General features: G+C 38.2%; 1 protein-coding gene across 1 annotated transcript; it reads left to right on the plus strand.

Moving 5' to 3' along the window:
• The first annotated feature begins 666 nt into the window (after positions 1–666).
• Positions 667–27,985, plus strand: LYPLAL1 (lysophospholipase like 1). The gene is made up of 5 exons (XM_005151885.3): positions 667–768; positions 4,727–4,826; positions 15,822–15,991; positions 27,002–27,117; positions 27,726–27,985. Exons 1-5 carry the CDS (start codon positions 684–686, stop codon positions 27,948–27,950), a joined length of 696 nt encoding a protein of 231 aa, XP_005151942.2. The 5' UTR covers positions 667–683; the 3' UTR covers positions 27,951–27,985.

Below are 27,985 nucleotides of genomic sequence, written 5' to 3' on the forward strand. Positions count from 1 at the left end.
CTGCACCTGCCTAGTGAAACAGCAATAGCAGGGTTTATGCCTGGTCATCCTTATTCCACTGCCACAGACCTCAAAGCACCCAGGCAGGTGGTTAATCTACACACCAGGGACAGAAGTAAGTCTTATGACATCGAGTATATATAGGTTACCGAAAAATGCAAAAGCTGCTACCCTTATGCCCCTACATCATACCAAGAGCATCACAGTTGTGATCAGACGTGGATTAATGTCAGACAAGCTTTCAAATGCCTGTTAGGTCTTTTCAATACCGGCCTTTGCAGGCTTTCTGCAGTGCCTCGGAGGAGCCATCAAGCCCCCTTGCCACCTGCCTCCCCTCAGTTCTCCTGCCAACCCAGCCTTCAATCTTGAAAGCATGCACCTGACGAGGCTGAAGCCTAAATCGCCTTTCCAAACGCATTCAACATGAAAGGGACAACTCCTATTTACTGTTTGATCACCGGTTTGCCTGCTATATAGCATTTCTAAATAGCGTCGCCTGTAAATAGGTTTTGGTAATGGGGAGCGGTGTTAAAAGTGAGTAGTTTAATGTTCTGGGATCGGACGCTTAGTCCCATCTAACCGACACAGACGGGACCCAGGTCCGGCACTAACTGACCCGGCTGCGGAGTGCTGTGCGCCGGCGCCGTAAGCCACGCTACCGGAGGAGGAGGAGAGTACTGGGCATGGCGGCGCCTGCTGCGCTGCAGAGGAGCGTGGTATCCCCCGCGGGCAGGCACACCGCCTCCCTCATCTTCCTGCACGGCTCAGGTGGCTGCTCTGTACCCCTTCTCTCCCCTGAAACCCTGCGGTGGGGCTGGGGGGCGGGGAGAGGGCTCGGTGGGCTCAGGGGGGCAGCTGCCGCCTCTTCCTGCCCTGTGCGGGGAGCGGGGCAGAAGCAGGATCGGTCCCTTCGGTCCGTGGTGGCCATGTGCTGCGTGCGGGGCAGCGGACGGGTCGTGGCTGGGAAGCGACGGGAAGCGGGGTGAGGTGTCTTGGGCCCTGCGGGTCTCGGTTCCCTGGGGTCAAAGCGGCTCTGGCCGAGAAAGAGAAATGCGTTGAGGGCAGAGTAGTTTGTGTGTCCTCGGCCGGGTCTAGCGGCTGGGTCTCCGTGCCCTAAGCGGGGTCCTTGGAGTGTGTTTTAGGGATGGTGCTTTGCTTCACTATGAGGGCAAATGCTTTCCAGGAGATAGTTGCTTAATTGCTTCACTCTATGCATAACCCCATGCAAAGGGTAACTTTCATAATTAAGGTGAATCTTGGTGCTTTTCGGGTCAGATTGAGAATACTGCCAGCTTTTAAAAGCCACTGTTTATAGACTGACTTCTGCCGGTCAGACGGGTCCTAGCCGTGTCAGAACTGGGTTCATGGACACCACCTGTGGGGTGTAGTAAGTTACCTGTGTCAGTGACCAGGCTGTGGGCAGGCCTGGAATGTGTGTGTTTTCTTCCTTGTTTGTTTCTTAGACGTTTTCTAACCTGCTAAATCACAACAAAGTCCATGTGACTTAAAATAACGAACCAACCAACCAACCCAAACAGCAGTCAAATGGTAATCATAGGCCTTTATTAGATCAAGGCCTGAAGAATCTTTTTTTTTTGAGCTGTCCATGTGCATATGGCAACATGTTAAACACTTTCAGTGGCTTTCTTTCAGTTTTGCATTTGGCTGATGCTTCTTTTTAGCTGAACAAAAATGTACAGGCTGATTGAATTAGCCTCATTTTTATAACCTAATAATTTTATTTTATAATCTGTTTAATTTTGCTTTTGTCAAATTCTGAGAGAATGAAAGTGGAAGAGAGGTGGCAAGATGAGTTCAGCCCTCTTGTTAAGGCTAATGCTTTAATGCTGGAGGAAATAATTTCCCCTCGTGTTGGAGGAGTAAGGGAAGATTATGGTTAGAGGTTAATTCCACATGTGGTTAAAGTACTCTACAATTTTTCATTTTTATATTATTTCCTTCATAATGTTTGCAGTAGGGAAGCATGAGGGTACTTCTGTTTGGTTTTGTTTAGCAGTTCAGCAGAATACAATCTTAAACAGAAGTGTCCACAGTGCCATTGCTGAGGGTTGGCCTGTAAACCTTCTGTACAGTGCTTGTGGTAGAAAGTGGCAGTCAAATGGCATGAATCCATTTTGTTCATAATGCTTGCTCCAGACAAATTATAACAAGTGGAGAATGTAAATGCAAAATTATATAGAAAAACATTAGGAGATTCCCAGTACTGCATATCAGATTTAGGTAGAAGATCCATTTGGCAGCTCAGCAGGGAAGGCAAGTTGACATAACAAAGGTATAATAATTTTTTTAGACTTAGGTTTACAACTTTGTATGCTGTAACATGCATAGACTCATTCAGGTTGGGAAAGACCTTTGAGATCATAAAGTCCAGCTATTCACCTAACACTGCCAAGTCCACCACTAAGCCATGTCACTGACCACCACATCTACATGTCTTTCAAATACCTCTGGGGTGGTAACTCAGCTACTTCCCTAGGCAGCCTATTCTGATGCTTGACAGCCCTTTCAGTGGGGAACCTCTTCCAGTCTACATGTTGCATGTTGTTAAATTTAAACTTCCCACAGAAAGAAAACTGGAAATTCAAGCTGTATTTGAAAGGAAAATAATTTGTTTTATTTGGGAGGGAGAGAGAAGGATAATATTGCTGCCATAAGTTTATTTCAGGTTTGTAAACAGACTCAAGGCAGAATTCTCTGTGCATTGTTTTCTTCTTTTCAGTGTTCATAGGAACATATAATGCTAAAATCAAAGAATGGCTTGAAAGACACATCTTTCAGAAGGTTGTTGCGTTTTGTTTGGTGCCAGTTTCTTCTTTCTCCTTCCCCTCTAAATTCTATTATGTACAAATCAAAATACATTACCTCTGCAGGCAGGTGGTTGCAGCAGTTGCAGAGCATTAGTACCACAGGGGCTCCTGGCATAAGTTCATAGTTAAATTTTTTCTCAGTAAGTTTTCCATTAACTTTTCATGGACAAACTAGCTTCATTAACTGTAAGGGTTTCTGCTGATTTTGGTGAAGCTTAGAAGTGTGAAGGAATAGTAAAAGATGTGTCCTGCACTGTTAGGGAGTGTGTAAAGGCCTAAGTAAGTCCCAATTTTGTAAGCATTCAGATACTGCTTAAGCTGATGCCTACCTGAGAGTTGGTCCTATGAAAGTATCTGCAAAGCCTAAACTTTTGCTTTCTAGCTGAAAAAAGAGGAGTGTGTAAGGAAAACAATGTTTATTCAAGCCTCCTTGAGTTCATAAATTAGGTGACAGCAACCATGAGGAAACCCTTGCATGTCAGGCATCTCTACTTGTAAGAGGTGTGTTTGGACTTCAGACCATACTACTCATGTAAGCAAAGTGCTAGTGGGAATGTGTTTTGAAGCATCCAGGTGAAAGATGAAGCTTTGATGTTCCTGTTTTAAGGTAGCACAGAATAAGATTTGTGTCAGTTTTATGACACTATTACTTAATTGGAATATCTTAAGTCAATGAGAAAATGGTTACACTGTGCTTAAGAGTTAAAATGCTGTGTTTGAATCTTTCTTGCCTTCTGTTTTAATTCTGAAGATGCATTAATTGTATTTGTAAATAAAGATCACTGAATTTTGTTCTAGTGCTAAAGCAAAACAGATCTTTTTCCATTGGGGAGTTATAGTTGTAACAGCAAACTGGTATATTTGTGGGATATTGTTCCAATGAAGCCATGTAACATGGCAATAAGCCTGGCTCAGGGCAGTGATACTTTTTTCTTGTGGTTTGGCCATCTTAGTGGAAAGAGTAGGATGAGTTCTGAAGTCAAACTGATCATCTTAAACTGATAGAGAATATCATTAACTCAGATTAGCAGTTTGAGCTGATGAGAATGAGGGAGCCTTGACTTCCAACAAGACTAAAGTCCTGTGGTTTTGTCTTACTGGAGATGTGTGTGAGCATGCTGTTTGGAAGGGTGGCAGTGAAGCTATAGTTGAAGATAACAGTGATGCAAAGTCAAGCTCTAGAAACTGTCTAGTATATATGTGTATAGTTTTTTGAAAGGAATATATGCTGTCTGCATTAGCCCTTCAGTCTGCAGGGTTTTGGCTGTAGGTGGAGTTGATAAGACTAGGTAAAAACACGTTGAGAGCCAAATATTTACTAGCTATCAAACAGAACCATAGGATTAAGGTTTTAAAAGAGTCTGCCAGATGTTTTAATGTGAACTCTTAAGCACTTCTGCAAAATGTTATGTTTGACTGGCACTTGCCTTAAATTCTATGCTTAATATTAGCATAATTAAAAGTGAAGATTCTTTTTATTGCTCTTGACTAGGTTTTGAAGTGGATTAACATAACATTCTGTAGTAAAAATAATTATAATTTCTAAGGGGAGCAGCAGATTTCTTTTAAGATGTTCATCAGTATTTCTTTATCACTGTTACCAGGAAATAAGGTAAGTTGCAAGTAAGAGGGTAGGCCTTGTGCTTGATTAGGAGATACTTAAGTAAACTATTAAACTTATGCTGTGGGACCTCTTAAGTAGTCTATTTCTATGAAGCTTTGAGTTGGTCTTCCCTGGAAAGGGGATTAAAGTTATTTTACAAAGTTCTTTTTTAGCATTTTGGAGGATTAACTTTGTGATTTAGAAATTGGGTAAATCTGGTCTAAATGTATTTAACATTGTATAGCTTTCTTTCCAAATGCACAGAATAATTCTTGTACTCTTCTGTGTGATACAGGTGATACTGGCCAGGGAGCAAGAGCATGGATAAAACAAATCTTGAATCAAGACATGGCTTTCCAACATATAAAAGTAATTTACCCAACGGCTCCTGCCAGGTATTGTTTAATATATTTTAACTGTAGGGTTAAATTACTCCATTCCAATACTGTAAAATATGCTTGCAAATATTAGTGCGGGCTGCCGTAACACTTCCTTCTTGTTTCTCATATATATGCACCTTTTGGCAAAACCGGAGCTCAGCCGTGCGTTGCTGCCCAGGGACTGTGATTTTTTTTCAGTGTTAAGGCTACACGGTTAAGACTTCAAAGAAGTAACAGTCTCTAATTCACAGTATTAGTATCTTTCCATTTCCTTGCTATAAGTAGAAGAAGATATTCCAGTGTTTGTTACAATGGTATTATAGAGCCATGTTCTGGATCACAGTCCTACCTATGTTAACTCCCAGACATTAACCACTAAAATATGCTGTTGTATTTAATGCCAGGTTTCTTGGTAGGTTTCACATCTTACTTGCCTACTTTTGGCCAGTAGGATGGGAAAGATCTTCAGCTGCTGTAGAAAGGACTGGCAGTTTAAATTTACACATTTCTTCTAGTTTCAGTCTTGACCCAACTGTTTCGAAGCGAATTGAGTTCAGCATTTGCTGTGGGCACACATCTCACTGACTGTGTGTTCTGTGGTAGACCGGAAATAAAAATACCGACTGTTGGGAATTTGAAAGTTAATGAGGTCAAACCTGAAGGCTAAAAGTTGGGCACCTACCTCTCTATTTAGCTACCAAAAGATATAGCCTTGCATTTCAGTCGTGTTTTTTGTTTCCTAATATAGTCTTATTTTTAAGGTCTCTCTGGCTCTTAAGTTAGAAAAGTGTTTCCTTGAAATTTAATGGGGCTTAAATTTCTTTCTGAATTTGGGCATAAGTGTGGATGAATGCTGAAAGGAAAAGGGAATTGTGATATTCTGCACAGACTTCTGAGGTACAGAGGTTTGAAAGTCAGAGAAAGCTTCTTAGAGTTTATAAGCAAGTATAATAGCAGTTTTTGTCTGTGGCGGAAAAAAATAATAATTTCCTTGACCATGTAGGTTTATGATCTATGTAGGCAGGAAAAGCAATTGAGAGATTGCAATGTGAATGTACTCACTGTGTTACAGAAAAATCAAGCACAAGACTGGAAGCCTTTGAAGCAGTGTTTTGGGTTAGTAGGTAGTGAATATGGTTTTCTGTAAATAATGTACTCATTATTTCATTGATGATATACTGAAGTGATTCTATAGTTATCAGTGGCACATCACCCATAATCACAGGTTCGATTTCTTCCCTATCAACACAGGAGGTAACTGAGAAGTGCAGGAGGTTTTCTTTTCTATGAAATGATCTTTCTTCATGTGTTACATGCAGTCAGAGCACCTCAGACCACATCTGTTTGATCAGTACTTCACTTTTCCATCCTAGTGTACTTCTGGGATCCAGTCCTTTTCTCCTGTGTGTATCTTTGGATACCTACAGATGTAAAATATGTATAAATGATTAACCAGTAAGATCTTCTGACTCCAATGAGTGGTGTTTATGAGGAATTTCTTTTTTTGTCTCAAGACTTTGGATCTCAGTACTTTGGTAAGCAGCTGGGAAGAAAGATACTATTGTGATTAAAAGATGTGATTAAACAGTTAATTTCACCATCTTTTAAGTCAAGGCTACTCTTGTTCTTTCGAGTTAATACAGAAGTGGTTTTTAGCAAAACTGTGGTAACATGTATATTCAAAGAATGAACAAATACCCACACTGTTTGTCTTTGACTTTCAATATGAAGTATTGTTGAGAATACTAGTGTGCAGCCCTCTGTCACTGATAAGCACTATTAACTGATATAGTGAAATAAAACAGATGCCCTTAAGTACCATAATATTTACCACTGTTTGCAGTAATGCTGAAGTGAAGTTTATGAGGATACGTGTTGTTGGTCAAAACCAAATTAACAGAGGCTTTACAGACTGATTTCATGTTATTTTGGTATTCCAAGTCCAAAACACAGTATAAGCTTTGAAGCATTTGTAATGGTTACTCTCCTTTCTTCCACAGAAAAACAAGGCTTAAAACATCCAAACTTAAATGGCAGACATTAAAATATTATTTGCATTAGGAGCTTGAGTATATGATCTTATCTTGTGTGTGTGCTTTGATAATTGCAAATGCTTCTGACACCAACAGGAGAATTTGGCATCCTTGATAATGAGACCTATAGGTAGATAGCTATGGGTGTGCTGAAGAAGATTCTGAGCCAGTCTTTGATCATATAGAGACAGAGTGACATGCTGGTGGCAGGCTATGCTGATGTGAAAGTATGGGTGGCCCAACCTGCAACTGCATGGTCAGTTACAGGAGTAGAGTGCAAAGCTTGCCAGCAGATTTTTACACTGATAATGAAATAAAAAGCTTGAAGTTGGGCAAGACCATACTAGGATTGCTTGGCTTATGTGCTCTTCTGGCAAAATACTGTGAATGTGGATGTAGTTCATACCCTATATAAACTCCTGTCTTTCCAGCATAACTTAGTGCATACACGTTGAGCTCAGTCCGTCAAAGTAGTTATGCCAGCAAAAGCAGGTTTGACTATATAACTGCAGTGCTAGAGGCTTTGGCAGGATAAACTGCAGGTCAGGAATACCTTTTAAATGTTTTTGGTGGATATAATTCTGCTGATAGATAGCTGTATAGATTTAGTCTTACACATTTCTTCATCTCTGTTAAAAAGAGTTCTGAAAAGCAGTGGAATTCACATTTTTCAACAGAATATTGACTTTTTTTTTTCTTTGTGGAGGATGGATGGGGTTTATATTTGCATTTGTTTCTGTTTTATCCCAAAACATATGTATCTTCAGCTTACTCCAGTATCAGAGACTTAGACATATTACATGTTTGAATTCAATAGTCAGTATGTTTGAAACTTACCTTGGAAAATGAGCCCAATATATAATCTGGAATAAGTCTAAACCTCTGCTCTGGCTTTGTTGGCATTGGTTTCAGCAAACACTAGAGAGGATACTTCCATTATACAGGTAAAAGCAGTTGAATATTACTGAACTACAATTTATAAAACTCTTTATTATCCTCTTTAGATCTTTGTAAAAAGTTACACTTTTAAGAAAGCATTTACTGTTCTGTAATCATTCTTATAATGTGCAGGGTTTGTGTAGAGAATCATCACCAGATGTCCCCTGGACAGGTAAAGTGTTTGCAACATTTTGTCCAGTCATCCCTCACTGGTTTGGAAAGTCCTGTGAGTCTCATTTTTTTTTCCTGAGTAAAACCAAAAAGAATGTAAAATAATGCAATTTGCCATCAAAAAAGAAGAAACACACAACATTTCTAAATAAAATGATTATGGTTAAAAGCCATGCTTAAATAAAAGGAGAAAATATGAGGATTTCAAGTCTCAGTGTAATATAGTGAGAGGATTGGCATGTGAAATTGAAAAATTTGCATGTAGCTGGGACATGTAAATTTTGCTTTACGAATGAAAACTTTTAGACATTGATTAGAGAGGTTTTGATTTTTCTCTGTAATGTAGGCAACTGGGATAGTTAAAAATGAGTAGAGAACTTGTTTTAATAGGTTGAGTTTTTAACTTTAGTTTTATTTCAAGACCCTTGCTTCTGTACGTAGGTCAAACTTGTTAAGCACAACAGAATTCCGTTTCCTCTCCCTTGTAATGCTAATACGTATCTTTAATTAAAAAAAAAAGGCTCAAATTATAGCCCTAGAAGCTGATGCAATCCCTAGAGCCACGTCTACGGTAATAGTTGTAGAGAAAAGGGTTTCCTTTTTCCTTTTTTATTTGGGTCGGGATGACTACAGCTTTAAATACTGTTTCAGCTGCTACAACTGTGACTTAAACATTAAGTTTCTATTGAGTTTCTAAATCGGAACTGAATACCACCCAATTTAACCTTTTTCTTTTTTTAATAGGAAGTGGTAGTTAAAATTGGCACTGCAGGAGCTAATGTGGTAAAGTTAAAACCATTTATGCTCCACTTGTTTTAATAAGTATATCTTGCCTTCCATAATGTCCTTTCAAAATCTAGGTCAAAGATTCTTTGCATTGTCTAGCATTCCATTCTGACAGTCCTCTTTTGCAAGTCAAAGTAAACTGTAAATACTTCTGGATTTTTTTTTGTGGCTCTTTTGGATATTCACTCAATATACCTTTCTGTGTCAAATAATCTATATACAGGGTTTGTTGTCAGGTTTTTGTTTTGTTCGTTGAGGTTTTCTGTAAGTATGTGGCTAGTAAGGACAGCACTGTATGGCCAGTATTCCATCCTTTCCCCTATATTCACATCTTTGCTCAGCTCATGGATGGAAGTGAGATTCATTTCATCGTAGTCCCCATTTGGCTATATCACAAAACCACCAGACAGTTTGGCACCACTCAGCTACGTTGGCAGTCTCTACCTGTGAGAGGCCTAGGACTGGAAAAGCAGCAGGGGTACTGCAGGTCAGACTGGAGATGGATTGGCAGAGCTGTGTAGGGGAGTGTGCATGGTGCCTATCATACTATTTTTGGCTCAGGCAAATGTTATTAATCCTTTCCTTTTGTAAGCCCTAACCTCATTCATAAATTCAACACAAAGAAGCCTTTTTAGCGGTGGAAGCTTGAGGGACAGATGGAAAGGGTTTTGGTTGGTATCATGGGGTGGTTCTTTCATCTCCTTCTTTAAGTAGAAATTTAGCACATTCAGCATTCCTCCTCTTGCATTAGGTGAGGCAAACATGGATATCGATACATGTAAGGCTTGCATCATATGCTAAATAACATGTGGAATTCAATAAACACTTGTCAGAGATACTTTTGTCTTGCTTGAGGAAAGCAAAGTAGAATGTGATGGCAATAAGCTTGAATTTCTAATCCCTTCAACTGTGTTGTGCTCTTAGACCTTCTTCCTCTTGTTTTTATTCTCTTGGCTGTTTTCAATACAGAAGAGTTAGAGACAGTAGGTTTTATGTGGCACTAATCCTTCCACTGCTTCCGCAAGCAGGTATGGGGTTCTAAGTTATGTGTCATTCTGGGTTTGTCTTTACAGTCTTTTCAGGGGTTTCTGTGCTTAGTGTGTGTCATTCATCTATCCTCAATGTTGTCATCAGCTTGTGCAAGATACTATTTTGAATCCCAAAGTATCTTTCAAACCCCACAATGGAAAACTGATTCATATTGCACCATGGTTTGCCTCTTTCTGCTTTCTTTCAGTGAATTCATAAAGCAGCCATTATTAACTAGCTGATGAGGAGCTGGCTACATGTAGGAAGGTCATTTATTGTCTTCTTAACCAGAAAGTTGTTGCCCTTGCTCTGATTAGTACATATCCCCACCATTTACACAAATACAAAACAAAAAAGAACAAACCCAACCCAATCCAACAAACCAGCAGAGAAGCGAGGAAATGGAAAGGAACTTGGAATTTATCCTGATGAGTTTTATTTCAGCTTGTATTGGGCTTCCTGTCTTCCATGAGTAGGATTTGTCTCGAGTAACAAAAGTTGTCAGCATTAGTATTTCTTCAGGTAACCATTCTGTACTGGCTCAGTTAGTGCTCATTTCGGGCAATATACAACCAGAACTATCAAAAGCATCTGTGTGTGGTTGAATGAACAGTCACAGCCTTTTCTGTGGAGCAGAAATTACTTGTCCTGTAGATGACTCTCGCCTTTGTAACTTTTGAAGTGTACTTCCAAGTTTAATCTGTTTGAATTTCTGACACATTTTAGGCTCTGTTAAACTTTATTTTTGACATAAGATATACCTTGGATTGGAGCTTTGAATTGTACTTCTGATAGAATAGGTGGATTCTCTACCTGCCCCACTGTTTTCTTTTAAAATTCACTTTTAGCTTCAAGCAGACAGTGGGAATTAAAAAGCAGATTAATGAACTAGATTTTCTATTGTGGTGTACTAGTATTAGCAGTGAGATTATGCTAAAAGAGAATTTGGGATTGGGGAGTAACTTTGCTTTCATTGGAAAAACCTGCCACCAGCTTTTGAGAGAGTAAGGACTTCTTTCTAGTGTCATACAATAGTTTGGGTTGGAAGGGATCTTTAAAGTTCATCTAATCCACCCCCGTGTGCAATGAGCAGGGACACCTTCAACTAGACCAGGTTGCTCAGAGCCCCATCCAACTTGACCTTCAATGCTTCCAGACATGGGGCATCTATCATCTTTCTGGGCAACCTGCTCCGATGCTTCACCACCCTCATTGTAAAACATGTATTTGTTGTATCTAATCTAAATCTACCCTCTTTTAGTTTAAAACCGTTGCCTCCTATCACTGCATGCCCTTGTAAAAAGTTTGATCCCATCTCTCATGTAGGCCCCCTTTAAGTACCGAAAGGCTGCATTGAGGTCTCCCCTGAGATCTCTCCAGGCTGAGCAAGCCATACTCTCAGCCTGTCTTCACAGGAGAGGTGCTCTAGCCCTCTGATTAATTCTGTTTTGTTTTTCTTTGTCCTCTGGACCCCTGCAACAGGTCTATGTCTTTACTATGCTGAGGGCTCCAGAGCTGGATGCAGTACTACAGTGGGGTCTCACCAGAGCAGAGCAAAGCAGAACTTAAGCAGTTTGGTAGTGTGATCTGTAGACTTTTTTTCAAAGGGATGCATAGTCTTCAGAAGAAGACATTACGATGTTTCATGTGACTCTGCATTGTGACTGAGAGGAGATGGGTTTGGGAAGGAAGCAGAAGTGAGGATTAAAGAAATGTTGCTCTTTCTATATTTGAATCTTGAAGCCTAGCTTCACTGTGAATCCCAGTTCTGTCTGACATCTCAGGAAGTGGTTTGGAACTTCCAGAAAGCGGTAAGCCAGCACCAGTGGTCTGTGTTTTATGTGACTGCATTAGCTGGTGATCATAGTGCTGAGTGTGAAGAAAGTATTACAGTTGTGCATCAGGAGAAGGAGTTGGGGGAAGAATAGTTGCTATTTATCAAGGTGCTGTCTGCTACTCTTACATTTTCTACCTAAAGCAACTTGCTTGTCATTTAAGTTGGACAGGGACTGATTTATTGGCTAATGAACAAACCCCCCTCTAGTTTTATGTGAATCACTATGCTATTGGCATCATTTTGGAGATAGAATTTGACATGGTTTTAGATCTGAGTCTAAACATATGTGTAATGTCATTCGGTTGTTTTCCATTTCTGTTAAATTCAGGTAATCTCAAACTAGCACGATTCTAGATATGATTAAGAAGGTCCAGAATATGTAATCTGTGCTCCAGGAAAGTGGAGAATGATGATGTTATTGCTTCCTGCTTTTCATTGTATTTTCATCATTAGGTTTGTTTCTGCTAATGCAAGTTATGAACTGTCTTGAGTTTATTAAAACTTCAATGATATGTATTACTTTGAAACTTTGCAGGGCAGTCAACAGTGAAAACTACTTCTATTTGTATATGTTTAAAAGATTAAAAGGATGATAAATACTTAGAGATATTACAGGATATATTTTCCATTTAAGACATTCAAATATTAGATGTGTATGATCTTGAAACTTCAGTCTTGTGTAAGAAGGGTATGTGTGAGAAAAGTACTGTAAATCAATTCACACCCTTGAAAAAAAAAGACCTATAAATAATCAGAAAATAGGGTTTAGAGTGATTTCAGGATGTTGGGAACAATTTTAAAGATTCTTTTCATCAGGGTGCCTGCATTTTTTTCAATACCATTTGATATTAGCCATGTTTCCTTTACATCTTCCTTTATTTTTATATGCTAAAGAGTTAGTTGAATTTATAGAAAATTATGTTTCAAATGTCTCTTAAAAGTGGATTCAGGTTTGGAAGTTGAATATATCCAGATAAAGGAGTATTAAGTCTTGGTTTTGTTTATATGGATTTGAGTCTTCCATGTGCTTCAGAGCAAGAAAAACAAAACCGCACTCACCCTTTAACCAAACAACTAAAAAAGCACCTACAAAACTTGAGGGGCTATATATTTTCATTCCAAGTTTCGACAACATATGTTATAGAGACATGGAGCTTTATTTTTAGTATCATTTAACAAAGGGAATAAAGACAGTGAAGTACAAAGGAAAAAAATCATTGGGGCTAATGTTATGAGTTTAATCAACCCCTAAAAAGGCAAAAAACCCCCAAACGTAAAGCTGACCATTTGATCTGACACTGTCCTTAGCTGACCATGCTGATCTTACCTGATGGAGTTTGCACTCTGTATTTCTTCCGTGTATTTCAGCCCAGCCTCCTGTGTCACTGTAACATAGGGTTTGTTTGTGTTTTTGTCTTTTGTGGTTTAATTGTATGAAAAACTTTTGTGCTGTATTCTTGGAGCTGTACAGATGGTTCCATGCCAAACATATTTGTTTACCATGGTAATGTCTGAGTTGTAGTGTGCCAGCTAATAAAGGGGGTTTTTTTAAGGAACAAGGTGAATGACTAAAACAGATGTGCCAGTTGGGTGAACCATTAAAAGAATCTTACTTCTCAGCTTTATGTAAAGGTTATTTTTAATGCGTTTGTGAGAAATCAGGAGTGTCTGCAAGGTTGTTTTAGAGACTGCTGAAAGTGTCTTGTCCATTTGCTTGGGTGTCTTTTCTTGTGGGCTTAAAACACATTAGTCTTTCATCTGTCTTACTGGAGAATTTGCCACGACAGCAGGTAAAAGTCCTCAGTTTTGATGTGTGATCAAGTATTATAATATCATGGATATTTGTCTTGTTTATAAAATATATTAATATTTCAATTGCGGAGAAAACTGTTGTATTTCTGTAATGTGAGTTTCTGTAATACTTCATTCTGTGGAAAGCCTGGGTCAACCTGCTATAATAAGACTGCAACATTACACATGTTTTCTCACACAAATACCAGGTACTCTGGATTTACTGGAAAATGAAGCACTCTGGCTACTAACCAGGATTGATATCAAAGTGTTTGAGAAAGAAGCTAAAATTATGAGTTCAGTGCTGTTTGCCCAAGCACTTAGCCTAATATACATCACATTATCCAGGTGACTTCCAGAAACTCCACTGATTCCACTGTTATTGTTATCATTGACTGGAATATCTGCTGTTAGAAGTTGACTTTTGTGAGATTTGTAATCTTGGGGTTTAGGTGCTGATCAATTCATTTGAGAAGAATCCTGGAAACAGTGGTAATACTAAAGAGAAGCTAAGAAAACCAAACCAAAAAAATCACAAACACACCAAAAAAACCCAATCAAACAAAACGATGAAGGAGGAAAAAAAAAACAAAAAGCAAAAGCATTTAAACGTTTTTTTAAACTGAACTTTGGCTTATTGGGTTTACAGAGTATTTCCACTGAATTTCCTTTAATTTAGCGTTCACTTTTTTTTTTAATAGATAAGGGCTAACTTAAGCACCAGAATTAACAATTATTTTAAGTATATGGTTTGTTTTGGACCAAGCAAATGAGAACCTACTTAAGGCACATGCTGTACTGAACTTGACCACGTTTGTCTGCCATTTTAAACTTCAACATGGGAAGTTCAGGTTAGATATAGGGAAAAAGCTCTTTACTGCGAGGGTGGTGAGGTGCAGGCACAGGATGCCCCAAGAAGTGGTAAATGCTCTGTCCCTGACAGTGTTCAAGGCCAGGTTGGACAGAGCCTTAGGTGATGCAGTCTAGTGTAAGGTTTCCCTGCCCATGGCAGGGGTTTGGAACAGTATGATCTTGAGGTCATTTCCAACCCATTCTATGGTTAGGTACTCATTACTGAAGCTATGCTCAGAAAGATAAAACAGTCTAGTCTGTCTGTGCCTGTCTGTTTGTTGCCTCTTTGTTTATATTTGGCTTACCAGCTTTTTAAGTCGTTGACTTCATTTATTTCATGTTCACGGCACTGGGCAGATAAAAATCTGTTTTCTCTCATTTTTTACTTGCTTGACTGCGTAATGCAAATAGCATACTGCCCCTTGTACTAGTGGAGTATTTCTGTTTTAGAGATAGCCATTTATATATGTGAAACCTCTCTGGTATTAATAAAAGCAGAATTTATTCCTTCATTAAGGGTAATTGTTATAGTGGCTTTCTTTTTTTCAGGTTAGTTGTGGGGTTTTTTAATCCTAGTACTGAAAAGAAAACTCAATGCAGAAAGAGCACAGAAGTCAGTGTTAGTGTTTTCAGTGTATTCTCATCCAGACAGATTTATCAAAGGTGGTCTGTTTGTAGACAATGATTGTCATATGATCTGAAATAAAAATGAAAAACCTGCCCCCCGCTTAAACATTGCATACAAGGATTTTAGGGTGCTAGGTTTTGAGGTGGAGCAGCAGTCTCATAGCAATATATGTGGTATTAAATTGTAGACCAATTGCATGGCAGTAAGATTACCTTTCTTGGGATTTCAGGGCTCCAGTTGTCATCTTTATTTAAAAACAAAGAAGAGCTGCTTTGAGTTGTAGCTTTCCTGATTATGAGGTTTGGGCAGCATGTTAAAGCAGTTAAAATACTAAAATGACAAGACAGTATTATGGTGGGGGGAGCATCATGTCTCTAGTTTGTACCTCTGTACAAATCCAGTAAGCATATGGCATTTTGTTCACTTATAAGGTACCTGCTCCATTAAGGTGAGGATGGCTGTATTTATGTAAGAAAAAGAAAAATTAAGAGAAGGAAGAATTTTTTTTTTTATAAATACCTGTTTGTTTTAATACCTATTGCTTGTCAATTTACACAAGAATAAGATAATTGAATCCCATAAAGTTAGCTCCTACAAACTTATCTTGTTTAGCAGTTACTTCAGTTTGTCCTATTCCAAGGTGGATTTCAACCCTAACTGTGTTTAGGATTAAGAACCTCTTGGTGGGGTTGAGATGTAAAATGGTTATGTAACCTAATCAACCTTCACATTGAACTGTTTCACACAGCTTCCAAATGCTGCCTTCATTCTTGAAGGACCATGTTTTGAATGCAAGGAAATGCAATGTGTCTGGATATAAATTGAGTTGGAGCCAAAAGAGGTTCCTTCTGTCCTTTGTTGGAGAGTTACTGAATGTTCTTATCGCCTATTTGGAAGGCTTTTGGTTTTAAGCTTTGTTAATAATTTGTTTTCTTTCCTTCCAGGCCATATACACCTATGAAAGGAGCTTTCTCCAATGTCTGGTTTGAGAGGTACAAGATCTCCAATGACTGTCCAGAACACATTGAAAGTATTGATTCTATGTGCCGCAGACTTACAGACTTGATCAACGATGAGGTTAAAAACGGCATTGTGAAGAATAGGATACTAATAGGTAAGACTTACTTCTAATGTGTTTATTAAGAGATTACCTACTTTGAATTTACTCCATCCTGAAGGCTCATGAGCATGTCTTGCAACTGCCAAACAGTCTCTTCAACAGCCAATCCTCAAGAATATTGAATCATTATTTAAACTTGTATTAGGTGGGGAATGTGTATAGCTGTAACTAGAAACTGGTTTTATTGTAACTAGTAATTTGCATTCATTATTTAAAGTAGAGTGGGCAGTGATTTGCTTTAAGAAGTACATGTTTCTACTATTTTCTTTTAGCCTTTTAAAGAATAGAAAAGTTTATTTTCCCCAGATGACTTGTATCTTGGAGAGTGGAGATGTAGCATATAAATAATCATCAGCTTTTCCTTACTGCTCTAATGATTTTGAGTTAATTCATGGGGAAAATCATGCAGGCAACACATCACTAAAGATTAACGCTTGCTAACAAATGAAGTATTTGCTGTCATAGTTCATATGTGTCTTTCTGTTCCTTCTCATTTTCACAGATTTCCAGTAACTTCACAGTACTTTGGTGAAATATATGGTGGGATGTTGAGGCACAGTAGTTGAGGACAATGCATAATCTGTGTCGGAGAGGGAAGTCCTTAGCTTCCTATCCCATCCCTAGACCACAAACTGTTTCAGGTTGGGGAAAAAACTCCTAATGTGGGAATTTATAAATTTATGGCCATCTGAGTCATGCCATCAAAATCCTGCGAGGTGGATCCACTACCCCTCAAACTACATATTTTCTTGGTCCAGTCCCATATTGGTTTTTGAAGGCCTCTGTTTACTTTCCCTTTCTGGCTCATTGCCCTGGCTACAGAATTCATTGTTTTAGATGGCTGTCAGCACAGCCTCTTTGATCTGTCTTTCCTGTGTTATACCTGCTGGCTTGGAAACAGCTGAAGAAGTGCACGTGCTTTTGTGTAGAGTGAACTAGGAGATATTCTGTGTACAGATCCAAGTTGCTACCAGGCTTTTCTGCTTTCTCTGTAGCCTTCAACATTAGAAATTATGAAACTGCAGGGTATGAAAGTTGTTTTACAAGTCATAAGCAGAGTAATGAAGTTGGTATGCACTGATTGTTTCAGCCCATAAATTCTTTGGAAGTCCCTGTCTCAGGGTGTTTACATTCCTTATCTGTACATCAGAAATAATTTACACTTGGTTTCTCACCCTGGAAAGCTTTGATTTCAGGCTTCTAGAGTAAGATACTGTTTCCTTGCCTCTGTGATGGAGCCTACATGCATATATGAGAAATTCACTGGTGGCAATTAATTGTGTCACTTGTGGCTGCGCAAGGTTGAGTGTTCTGCCCCAAGAACTTTGTGTCTTCTTTGCACTGGTTTTGATGATTAACCAGTGTGTGATGCAGTGGAGAGTAAAGCTTAGAGATCCTGTAAGGTTTCTGTACATAAAAGCTGGATGTCTGTCTAAGTCGACCTATTGTGACATTCTTACTTGCTTTAGATGGGACTTTTAATGCAAATACCCATCTTCTGGAATTGTTTCTTACTGGAAATGAGGAATTCTGTGAAGGCACCTGGCAGCTTTATAACATTTTTGATAAAAAGAGGATATGAGGCCAAGGTTTGGTTATGAGGGTATAGTCAGTGAACCTGCACCAAACTATAATGCCCACTTGGAAATGGGAAGGTGGGTGGTCTGAAATTCTTGAGTTTGGGAAAGATTGGTATACAGGACACAGTGGAAGATACAATCACTCAGAATGTCAGAGAATAAGTCCTATCAGATGCTTTTAGATTTTTCTTTGAAAAAGTTGGGAATATCTATTTGGTAAAAGAAGAGGAGGCTTGAGGTAAAAGGTTGAGAGTAGACAGTAGAATTGTGGCTGCTGGTACCAAAGAGCTGGAGGAGGCAGCCTTCTTAAGGTGAAGGGGAAAGTAAGGCAATTATAGCAGAGGAAACAATGGTAAAATTTTGCTATGAATATTTCCTCAGTGCATTTGGTGATGTTGAGTCATTATTAATGAGATCCATAATGGGAATACTGGTATGTATCTTATTGTGTCCCTGCTTTCCATAATAGTTGAGAGAACAGACTGAAGGACTTGCCTGTGAAGAGCAGTGGGGGCCTTTTCAGGTAGGTCACAGAAGCCAAGAGAGCAAAGCAGTTTTGTGAAGAGGTAGGCACAGAGGATGAAATGGTTGTTAAGGGGTTAAGGAAAACTGGGTTGTGGGACTGCCTGTTTTGTAATGAGTGGGAGTTTTAATGAGTGGAAAGAAAACAAAATGAGTATGAGGAGGGTAACAAGATTGAAGGTTATGGTTTTATATGGAATAGTGGACTAGAAATTGCAGGCCAAGGATGAGTGTCAGATATTGTTAGATGAGGGCAAGGGAGGTGTTAGGCAAGCAGGAAGGTGGGTAGCTGCTGACAGCTCAGAGGTGAGGGATAAGGCAAGATCTGAAGGAGCACTGTGCAAAGAGCGAGTGGGAAGAAAGGGGAAGCAGGGGAAGGCTCTCAAGCACTGGAAAATGAGAAACCCAACAGCTGGTGTTCTGGGGGATGATTCTTCATCAGCCATTCAGACTTTCCACAGGGCTCAAGATTGTGGGTACATAAGATCATTTGTTCTGAAAGAAATTATAACCTGTACTGTTTGTTTCGGTAGCACAGCTGGCTCTGAAATCTGCAAATGGCAAAAATCTAAAGCTGAGGATAGAGTCCAGGTTGTGCAATGCCACTCCTCTTTATGTCAAGGAAAATATTGGGGCAGCATTGTTCTTAACAGCTGCTCTATGAATCTACTTCTAAAGAATTAAATTACTTACTGTACTGGAGGTAAAATCTTATTATTAAAGCCTCTGCATCAATTTAGTGTAACAATCATCATACAGTAGTACACAGCTCACCTACCCATTCCTATTTCCTGATGGTTTCATGAGTTGCTTTCCTGTTAATACAGAAGTCTTTTGAAGAAAGTAGACTTGTGGTTCATTGAGGTTTATTTCCCCTGACCTTGGAGGAGGAAGGAAGGGAGACTTGACTGCAATATATAATTATTCAAAAATAATTATATCATCCCCAGAACTTCATAATGGAAGTCACTTTTTAGCCAAACATTCTTGTTGAGTTACTTTTACTGGTCTTCCTGGCTAAAGGACTTCTTGCCAATAGTCCTGCAAATAGGTTTATATTGACTTTGGAGACAGAAGAGGGTGATAAAATTAGTTCTGACACTTGGAGTTTTGATAGTATCCCTTCTTAAAACCTGTATTTCTTCGTTCTTATAAGTGCCTGAATTCATCACTAAACATCAAATAACCCACAGTTTAAAATGTGGGACAATAACTTCTTTTTCTATTTAAAGCTGAATTGGTTTTTCAGGTGGTTTTGCTTTGCTTTGTTTCCTTGTGGGCTGTTTGTTGTTGTTTTGTTTTGAACTGCTTCCATAGTGTTAGTGCACTGTAAAATAACTCCACTTAGGTGGAAATTGACAAAGACTAACAATCTTATTCTGGAATATGTTAGAAGCTCTTGAAAGAAGAGGCCACTTCACATTTGGAGCATTATAATAGTGCTCGCTTTATTTGACTACACTTCAGTCTTTTTGTTCTCTCTTTCCTTAATTTTGCACTACTTTCCTACTTTTACAGATCACTTCTTGTGTACTGCAGAAATGCTGATCCAGGCATGTTGGTCTCTGCCACCTGTAGTCACTCGTATAAGCAGCCAGGGAAAATAAACTTTCGATAACAGTCCTGTAGATTTGACTGTATGCCAAAAACCACATGAATGATTCCTGACCCGGTGTACAGTAACAATAACACAAGACACACAACCACTTTTTGTTTATTGCTAGACTTCTTACATAGCTACTGAACCATGGTGGAAGTAACATGAAAGCTCTGGGCTTCTTGTAAATATTAGCATTTCCATCTCAGTGTGTGTGAGAATGAGGTGGGGAGGAAATATCTTTGCTTTGATACTGCAGAGAAATAGGATTCTGTAAATATGGGAAGCTTAAAAAATCAACAATAAATTGTTAAAACATTGGGCAAACTACTTCACCTGCAATCTCAGTATTTTATGTCTTTTGGTTTTTGCTGTCACACATTCTATCTTGTATCTTCAGCCTTTATTAGGAAAAAGTGGTCTTTCATTTAGAGGCACTTACTACCTTGCTCTCACAGAGTAAATTTGTGGGTTTATATTGCCATTTGTCAGTGCAATTCAAATTACATTTCTCTTTCTGTACCACCCATTATGTGGCTTTGTGGTTTATCTAAATTATGCCTATGTGGTGCTGGGCTCAAAGTAGTACTGTTGGTCAGTCTCCCCCATAATACTAGGAAAGGTTACATTAATTTTCAGTGCATCAGTGTAAATTTGCATTGCATTTGTACTTTGGGAAAGGTATTTGATCCTCTGGTTTGTTTGCACCTGAGCTGGCCATTTATTTTTCTTTACTACTCTTTTTACTTCCTGATGAGCAAGCAAGAAAAATCAATGAATGTTTCTGTTTCTTTCTTGTATCATTCAGTAGGAGTTACAAATGCTAACAGTTTTAACCAAAGAGTAGGATCCACCACTTGCCACTTTGTTCCCCAGCTCTTGATGGAGTTGTATTAATGTATCTAGAAATGAAGGTCTTTGAAAGGTGGTACATTCTCAGTTTTGATCTGCATGGTGTGTGATGGGATTAGCAAATGATAGAGATGATCAGGAATAAATAAGGCTCACAGCAGTAAACCCAAAAATAATTAAATCATTCTATTTTTGTAATGTATTACCATGAAATAGTGTCTTTGGGGGGAAAAAAGAATTTTGAAGTGAATCAACTTTGGATTTTTCAGTCTTAGTAGAATTTTTCCTGAAAACATAATGCTTACTCATGTTTAATAAATGCCTGAATTCAGTGCAGAATTAAGTGGATGGATGGGCTTTTGGAATGCTTGAGTCATGTGCACCCTGTGGCATGTCTACAGATTTATGTGTACTTTCTTCACAGTAGTGCCTGCAGAATCATATAGTGGGGCTTAACAGTATTTGCTAATCCATCTTCATGTGTCAGTGCAGGTTTCAGCTCTATTTAGGCAAATCCTTATCGCTTTGCTGCCTTCTAAAAGGTATCCATTAAAATTCACAGCTTTCCACAGCATCCTGTTCCTGCGCTTCTCTATTCTTCAGTATAGAAAGTCTATTTTCTAGTTTTCTTCCTCTGATTAAGTTTAAGGTAATGAATACCATGAGCATAAAGAAGAGGTCATTCTCTTCCTTTTTCCATGTAGTGCAATTGCAATTAACTGCCATTTTTCAGCCAGCATAAGTATTACAGCAGGGCTGTGCAGTCATCCTCATGAAAATACACCAGGTCAGTAAAGCAAGCCATAGGTCTGATAGAGTAACATGTTAGTAAAAATTCATTTGAGACTTTTCATGAATTTTATTTTACTTCTAGTGCTAAAAATTAGGATTCCTTAAGTGTACATGTTTGCTTTCCCTTACCACCCATATCATATGAAAATAAAGCCATAACTATTTCTGATTTTACTGTAAATCAATACATTAGAAACTATTGTATTCTTGTTTTTACCAGAAAGCGTTAAAACTCATACTACTTAAATATGCATTTCAAAATGTGCTTTGTCTAGTGAGAAAGTTGGTTAGCGAATTGATTCATGTTCCTAACAAGAGGAAGTGGCTGAGCCCCTTAAGGGAAGTTGCTTTTGTTCTCAGTTGCTGAGTAACAAACAGAATAAAAAGGCTATCAAGGGAACAAACCATTCATTGGAGTTCTGCTAGTGTTTAAGGTTAGTATTTAATGATGTTCCATGAATAGATTAAAAGGGGAAAATCACTGCTGTGAGGAAATTCACTGGAAACAAAGTACATTTTTGAGCTTTACATTACACAAAAGCATTGTTCAGGGAGTTCTGTGGAGGAGGGAATTAGCTGATCCACTGACATTCTACTCTTTGCTGATATTCATATATGAACACTGTTAAGGGTATATAATATTTCCATTCATGGGTGAAAAGGAGGTCAAAATAGAAAGCTTCTTTGTAGGTACATAGAACAAGTTTTTGCTGTTACCATTAATAGAAGATAGATCACAAAAAGTCCCAAGGGGCAACAGAAAGTAAACTGAAATATAGGAATATATCAGGAAAAAATCCTGATAAAAAACTGATTAAGATAACTATGTTGAAATATTTAAAGAAGGGAGAAATTGAGAATCAAAAACGCTGGAAGAATGGGAAGAAAATTAGGCAAGAGTATGTAATGTATTGTGATCATAACAGAACAGGCAAAGACAGTTTCTAACTGCTTGTATAATCTCACACAAGAGAATAGTGTTTGTCTCTCCTTGCATAGTGCTGGCACATGCACTGTATGCTGTAGCATTCATCTCTTGCCACTTTGTTACTAAAGCTGTATTGACAAATTTGAAGGAATAGAGGGAAGGTGAAGAACAACTACTATATACTGGAGAGAAACTAGTGAAAAAATAGTGCTTAAAATAAAATGACTCAAACTCTACCCCTACACACAAGTCTCATCCTTATCTCCTAAAAATCTGGGGCTTAGCTCCTCTTCCTCTTGGTTCTCTGCTGTAATGAAAGAGTTCCTACTTCTGCCACTCAAATTTGTGTGAAATCAGGTTGTTTCTACAAGGAGCAGAAGATCTGAACTTGGTAGAATTCATGCACTAAATGGGATTGATAAGTAAAATTTGTTTCCTATGGCTGTGATATCTACTATGGTGAACAGTTTTGGTCACACTTTAGAATTACTCTGGAAAGACCAAAAAAATAGTCTGGTTTGTTGTTTCCCAAATACATAGATGTTATCTGTAACAAACTGACTAAGGCATTTTATAGTTAGATCTGTATGACTTGGGAAGCAATCAGCAATGTCAAACCTGTGTTTGTTAGAGAGGTGGGTTTTTCTGTGAAGAAGAATGGAAACCTAAGAACTTTCTGAATATGTTACAGGCACTAAAGTGGAGCATGGGGGAGAAGGCAGACTTTTTACTATTTCCTCATTCTGTTGTGTCATACAGGACATGAGAGACACTAAATGAAGAAACCTTTGTGCTAGATAATAAAGTTAGAAATGTTTTGGTACACAAACATTGTTAGACAAAAACCACAGAAATTAATAAAGTTGAAATTTAACAGTAGTTTAACATTTGGTTTCCTGAACTTGATATAAGGTCAAAATGTCATAATGGATCAGGTTATTATTGCAGATGTTTATTTGCTCATTTGTATCTAAGTTGAGATCTTTAGCAGAAGTGAACTCAAGGTTTTATGCAAACACTTTGTTTAAAAGTCTCCAAATGCATTTACAAACTCCGGAAAGAAGGTTTTATTACTGAAAAAATGGCAGCTGGGATGAGGGTTTCTCTTTTATTCAAGCATAAATAAATTACATATAAGAAATTCAGTCTCTATTCGCTCTCTGTTACATCATCATATGGCTGGGGTTACCTTAACATGGTTACAGATGATATTCCAGCAAAGAATGTTTTGGTTTTAGTACAGTATTGCAGGGGAGTTCCCTTCTGATTCACATTCTTCAATTTGGAAATGTGACGGTTCTGTGATTTCAGCAGGTTTTTCTCAACTAGCGGATTTATTCTCACTGCAGAGGGGTGTTGACTAGAAACCAGCACTGCAGAGAAGTAGATCTGGGGTCATAAATGAGCACTTGAGTGAAGAAGTTTCCTTGCAACTGTAGGACAAGTGCTTTAATTGAGTCTGTTCTGTATGTGCTTAGTGCTGACCTTTTAGGCAGTGCCTAGGCATCCTTTCTGAGGCAGGAATGTTAATGCAAACAATTAGATGCTTTTCTGAACTTGTATCCTCAGAACTGAGGAGCCAACACTTCCTCACTGTTTTGAAACATTAATCACAAATCTCTAAAAATGGATATAAGGGGGCAAATAGCGAATTCTGAACTTCTGTGCACATCCTTTGTACTTTTTGGAATTAGATTGGTCTCAAGCAAAGAGCTGGCTATTTTCTGCCCATCTAAGGTTGAAATGATGCTGTGTCATTTTGATCTTAACACTTGTGACACAATCTGTGACACACTCTGCTTAATGCTGTGAGGTTTATGTGTTCCTTATGCTGAGATCATTGGTGTACATAAGCCTACTTGTACTTTCCTTCTGTGTTTTGCTTATGTTTTGTCACTTCATAAATTTGTGTAATATTTGTACCTGCCTCTTATTTTTTCTTGCTCCAAAATTTGAATTCTTATAAAAGGTCTTGACTTTTGTGTGTTATATCATATTTATGCTTATACTGAAATACTTCGTGTAACTGAAAAAAATTGCCTGCAGCTACATATGTTTGCTCAAAGGGTTGTTTCCAGAGCTTTTATTATACAGCATTTACTCAAGAGATCATTGTGGTATCAAGTGATGAACTTCAGGTTTTCCCCTGGAAAACCAAACTCAAAGAAGCAGTCCTTTGTATTACATTTTCTTGTAGTAGTATGAGCCACATAAAAGAACCATTACCTAATATTCTTCTAAACAGAAGGTGACTGCATTGTCAAAGACTGCTGGTGAGTAATTGCAGATAGTGTTGCCAGATTGTGACTAAGTGGGTACAAAATTTTAGATTAAATCATTTACAAACTAGTAATGAGTTTTCAATGCGGCTTTTTTCCCCTCTATTCTGGAATACTTAAAATGGACTTCAGTTTATATGTGGGCAGAGTATTTCTGTACTTACTTGTAAGCAAATTCAAAATGGTGTCTTAAGGTTATAAGTGCTACTTTTTTGGGATTGGGGATGACAGCACCATTCAGAGCAATCGAAAGCAAATGAAGTAAATGATCAGATTCCACGGGAGAGAATATAGGGAACTTCAGCAGAAGATGATGTTATTTACTTATTTTGCATAGCTTTATTTTATGTGCTTTCTTGGAAGGCTGTATTTTTCTCTGTAAATGGAGTCAATGATGAATTTTTGTGAGGTATATCAGTTTTGGGTTTTTTCGTTGTAGATATGTGACAAGAGAACGTGTCTCATAGGAAATGGTGATGCAGATGAAAGGCTTGCTGTGGTATTTCAATATTTTTATTTTTGTGAAGACAAGTTTATTCAAAAATGTCAGGTGTGGGCTGTGTGTGAGTTTTTAAGATGTGCTCTGGACTTGTTTACACACATTTACTCCTTTTCCTCAAGTACCTTTGTTTCTCAACTGCCAGTGAGCACATAGACATCATACGCTTAACTTTAAACTGGTTAAAGATTGATTCATAGGGTAAATAGCAGGTCCTGTCTTTATTTGCCAAAGATAAACATCAGGGTATTATCAGCTCCCTGGGTGCATAGCTAGGGCATCCCAGGTGTATCTCCTACTTTGAGGATATAGTTCTCAATTCAGTTAAGTGCTGTGTTTGAAAAAGAAAAACAAGACTCCAGTTTTCCACATTGTGTGGTCTTGCTCCTTCTCCCTAAGATCCACATTCAGGAACCTGCAGTTAGTGCTTTTGACCATAATCATCTCTTAAAACCACAAGGTGACAGTAAGTAGAAAGAAGAATCAGAAATTCAGTAGAGATTCTGATAAGAAATTAATTGGAAATCAAAAAATAATGCGTAGGAGAAAGAAAATGCTTCATGTCTGGGTTAGACTACTGATTTCAGCAAAATTTCCTGCACAAATCCATTCAAATATTCCAGTCATAACATACTGTGAGCTAGATGGGCCTCAGACCTGCTGGGGCTTGCAGATAAATGTGCTAGAAGAGGATACCCCATTAGGAACAGTGACCCAACTAGTATTTCCAAAGTGCAGTGTTTCCTGCCTCTGAGCTGGTTTGTGTGCCAGAGATTTCCTGTGTGGTCCCAGGATCCAGTGATCCAAAGTTACTTAACTTACCAAAGTTACAGGGTGTTGCTGGCCTCAGTTTCAGTGTGGGGCACTCGTTCTGGCTGGGTTTTGTTTAGCATCTATGTCAAACTTCAGCATAGCACATAAGTCAGCCACAAAGGGATTATGCAGCTCTCAAAAAAAACTATTCCCATTCTGGAATCTCACTTTAATCTCTTCAAAAAGATAACAGGCCAGACTGGTTTGATATCTTGTCTGCTATTTTTGCATTTCTTCTTCTATCCCTGATCTTATGCCTCTTGTGTGAAAAGGTCTGGGCTCAGAATCTGACATCTAATTAACACCAGTTAACTGCCTGGTACAAACCACTTCTATCACCACTACCATGGATGCTAATGCCCCCCTAAGTAGAGCTGCAGTCATAGCCTTTTTGCTGGTTGCAGTCTCTGTGCTAGAAGATACTTCAGCAGCCAGTCATTCTTCACCCTAATCATTATTTGAAACAGTCAATATAATAGCCTGTGTACTGTGTCCTTGTGAAGTAATGCAGTAGTCTGGATTTCCTAATGAATAACCATTTGTCATGTAAAAACCATCCCTGAGGAATTCTCGCATAAGGAATTAGTGCAGCTGAGGAGACATATGGAGCACAGAAGGTCATTAATTCAGAGATCCTGTTAGAGCTCAGGTGGCGTTTATTGCATTTTTTTTGCCATTTATTATATATTTTAAGATGTAACAACAAAAAAAAACCCAACAAACAAACCTAGTACACCTGTGTTTAATGTGGTGAATGTTCATTGATTATATACAGTAATGATACAGATCTCGTGTGCATGCTGCTAGCCTAGGGGAAAAATAATAAATTGAATAAAAAAGCATTGAGAATTATTTGTTCATAGAGATTTACTTTATTAATGTCAGAGAGTATGTGATCATGGTGTTTAACTGCCTGATAGGGACTATACACATAGATACAGTAACTAATCCTCAGCAGTACTTTAGTTATCCAACTTCTTAATTGAATCATGCTTTAAAATCATTGCAATCTTTATGTTACTCAGTGGCTTTTGATGGCATTGTGTATAATTTTTATCTTCAGGCTTGTTTCTTTTAATTGGACACTGGGTCACAAAGTCATATAGCAAAATCCAATCTTTGTTTCTTTTGTTGCATCCTAGGAGGCTTTTCCATGGGAGGTGGAATGGCAATGCACTTAGCGTATAGGTTTCATCAAGATCTGGCAGGAGTCTTTGCTTTGTCTAGTTTTCTCAATAAAGACTCTGCTGTTTATCAGGTGAGTGTGTGGTAGTCTTTACAGAAAAACTGCTTAGCTAAAAGGAAAAGAGGATAATTGAATATAGAATGTTTATTCATGTGATGCAGTTCATTAATATTCTCAATCTGTGACATTTCCTGGAAATAAATAATTAGAGTATTAGGAAAGTGAAACTTAAAAGCTGTCCTTACGTGATGTTTTGTTTCTTTTTTTGCACAGACAGTGCAATTATTTTGTCATAAGTTAGTGTAGCAAGCAGATGAGGAAATTAAATGATTTCTGAGTTCTTCTTAATTGTTAGAGAGTCCATGTAAGTATAACTATTATTTGAAAACTTGTGATGAATTATAATTCTCATTGGCTCCATCTGCTGTCATGATTTTTTTTTCTATTTCTGTTATTGGGGAGGGGTATAGACCTTAAACCCTATCATTTGCCAAGATTTAGCACATTGGAATTGCATATAGAAGTGCAGTTTATTCCCAATATTTGTGTTTGCTTTTGTAGAGAGAGTACAATATGATTACTAAAATGTAGGTTAATAAATGGTATGAAAATTCTCACCATGTAGTTAACTATTAATTTAAAATTTTTAGTGATGTGTCTGTGTTTCTTCTTACATCTAGGCTTTGAAAAGAAATGAAACTGTCCTACCAGAATTATTTCAGTGTCATGGAACTGCTGATGACCTTGTCCTCTATTCATGGGGTGAAGAGACCAACAAGATGCTAAAGTCACTGGGAGTATCAACATCACTTCGTACTTTTCCAAACCTTAATCATGAGTTAAGCAGACCTGAAATCGAAGAACTAAAAACCTGGATTGTAAAGAAATTACCTGTTGAAGCATAAACACAAAAGAATAAATAAGATGCAGCTTTCACATA

The sequence above is a fragment of the Melopsittacus undulatus genome, chromosome 3, assembly GCF_012275295.1.
Source record: "Melopsittacus undulatus isolate bMelUnd1 chromosome 3, bMelUnd1.mat.Z, whole genome shotgun sequence".
Lineage (NCBI taxonomy): Eukaryota > Metazoa > Chordata > Aves > Psittaciformes > Psittaculidae > Melopsittacus > Melopsittacus undulatus.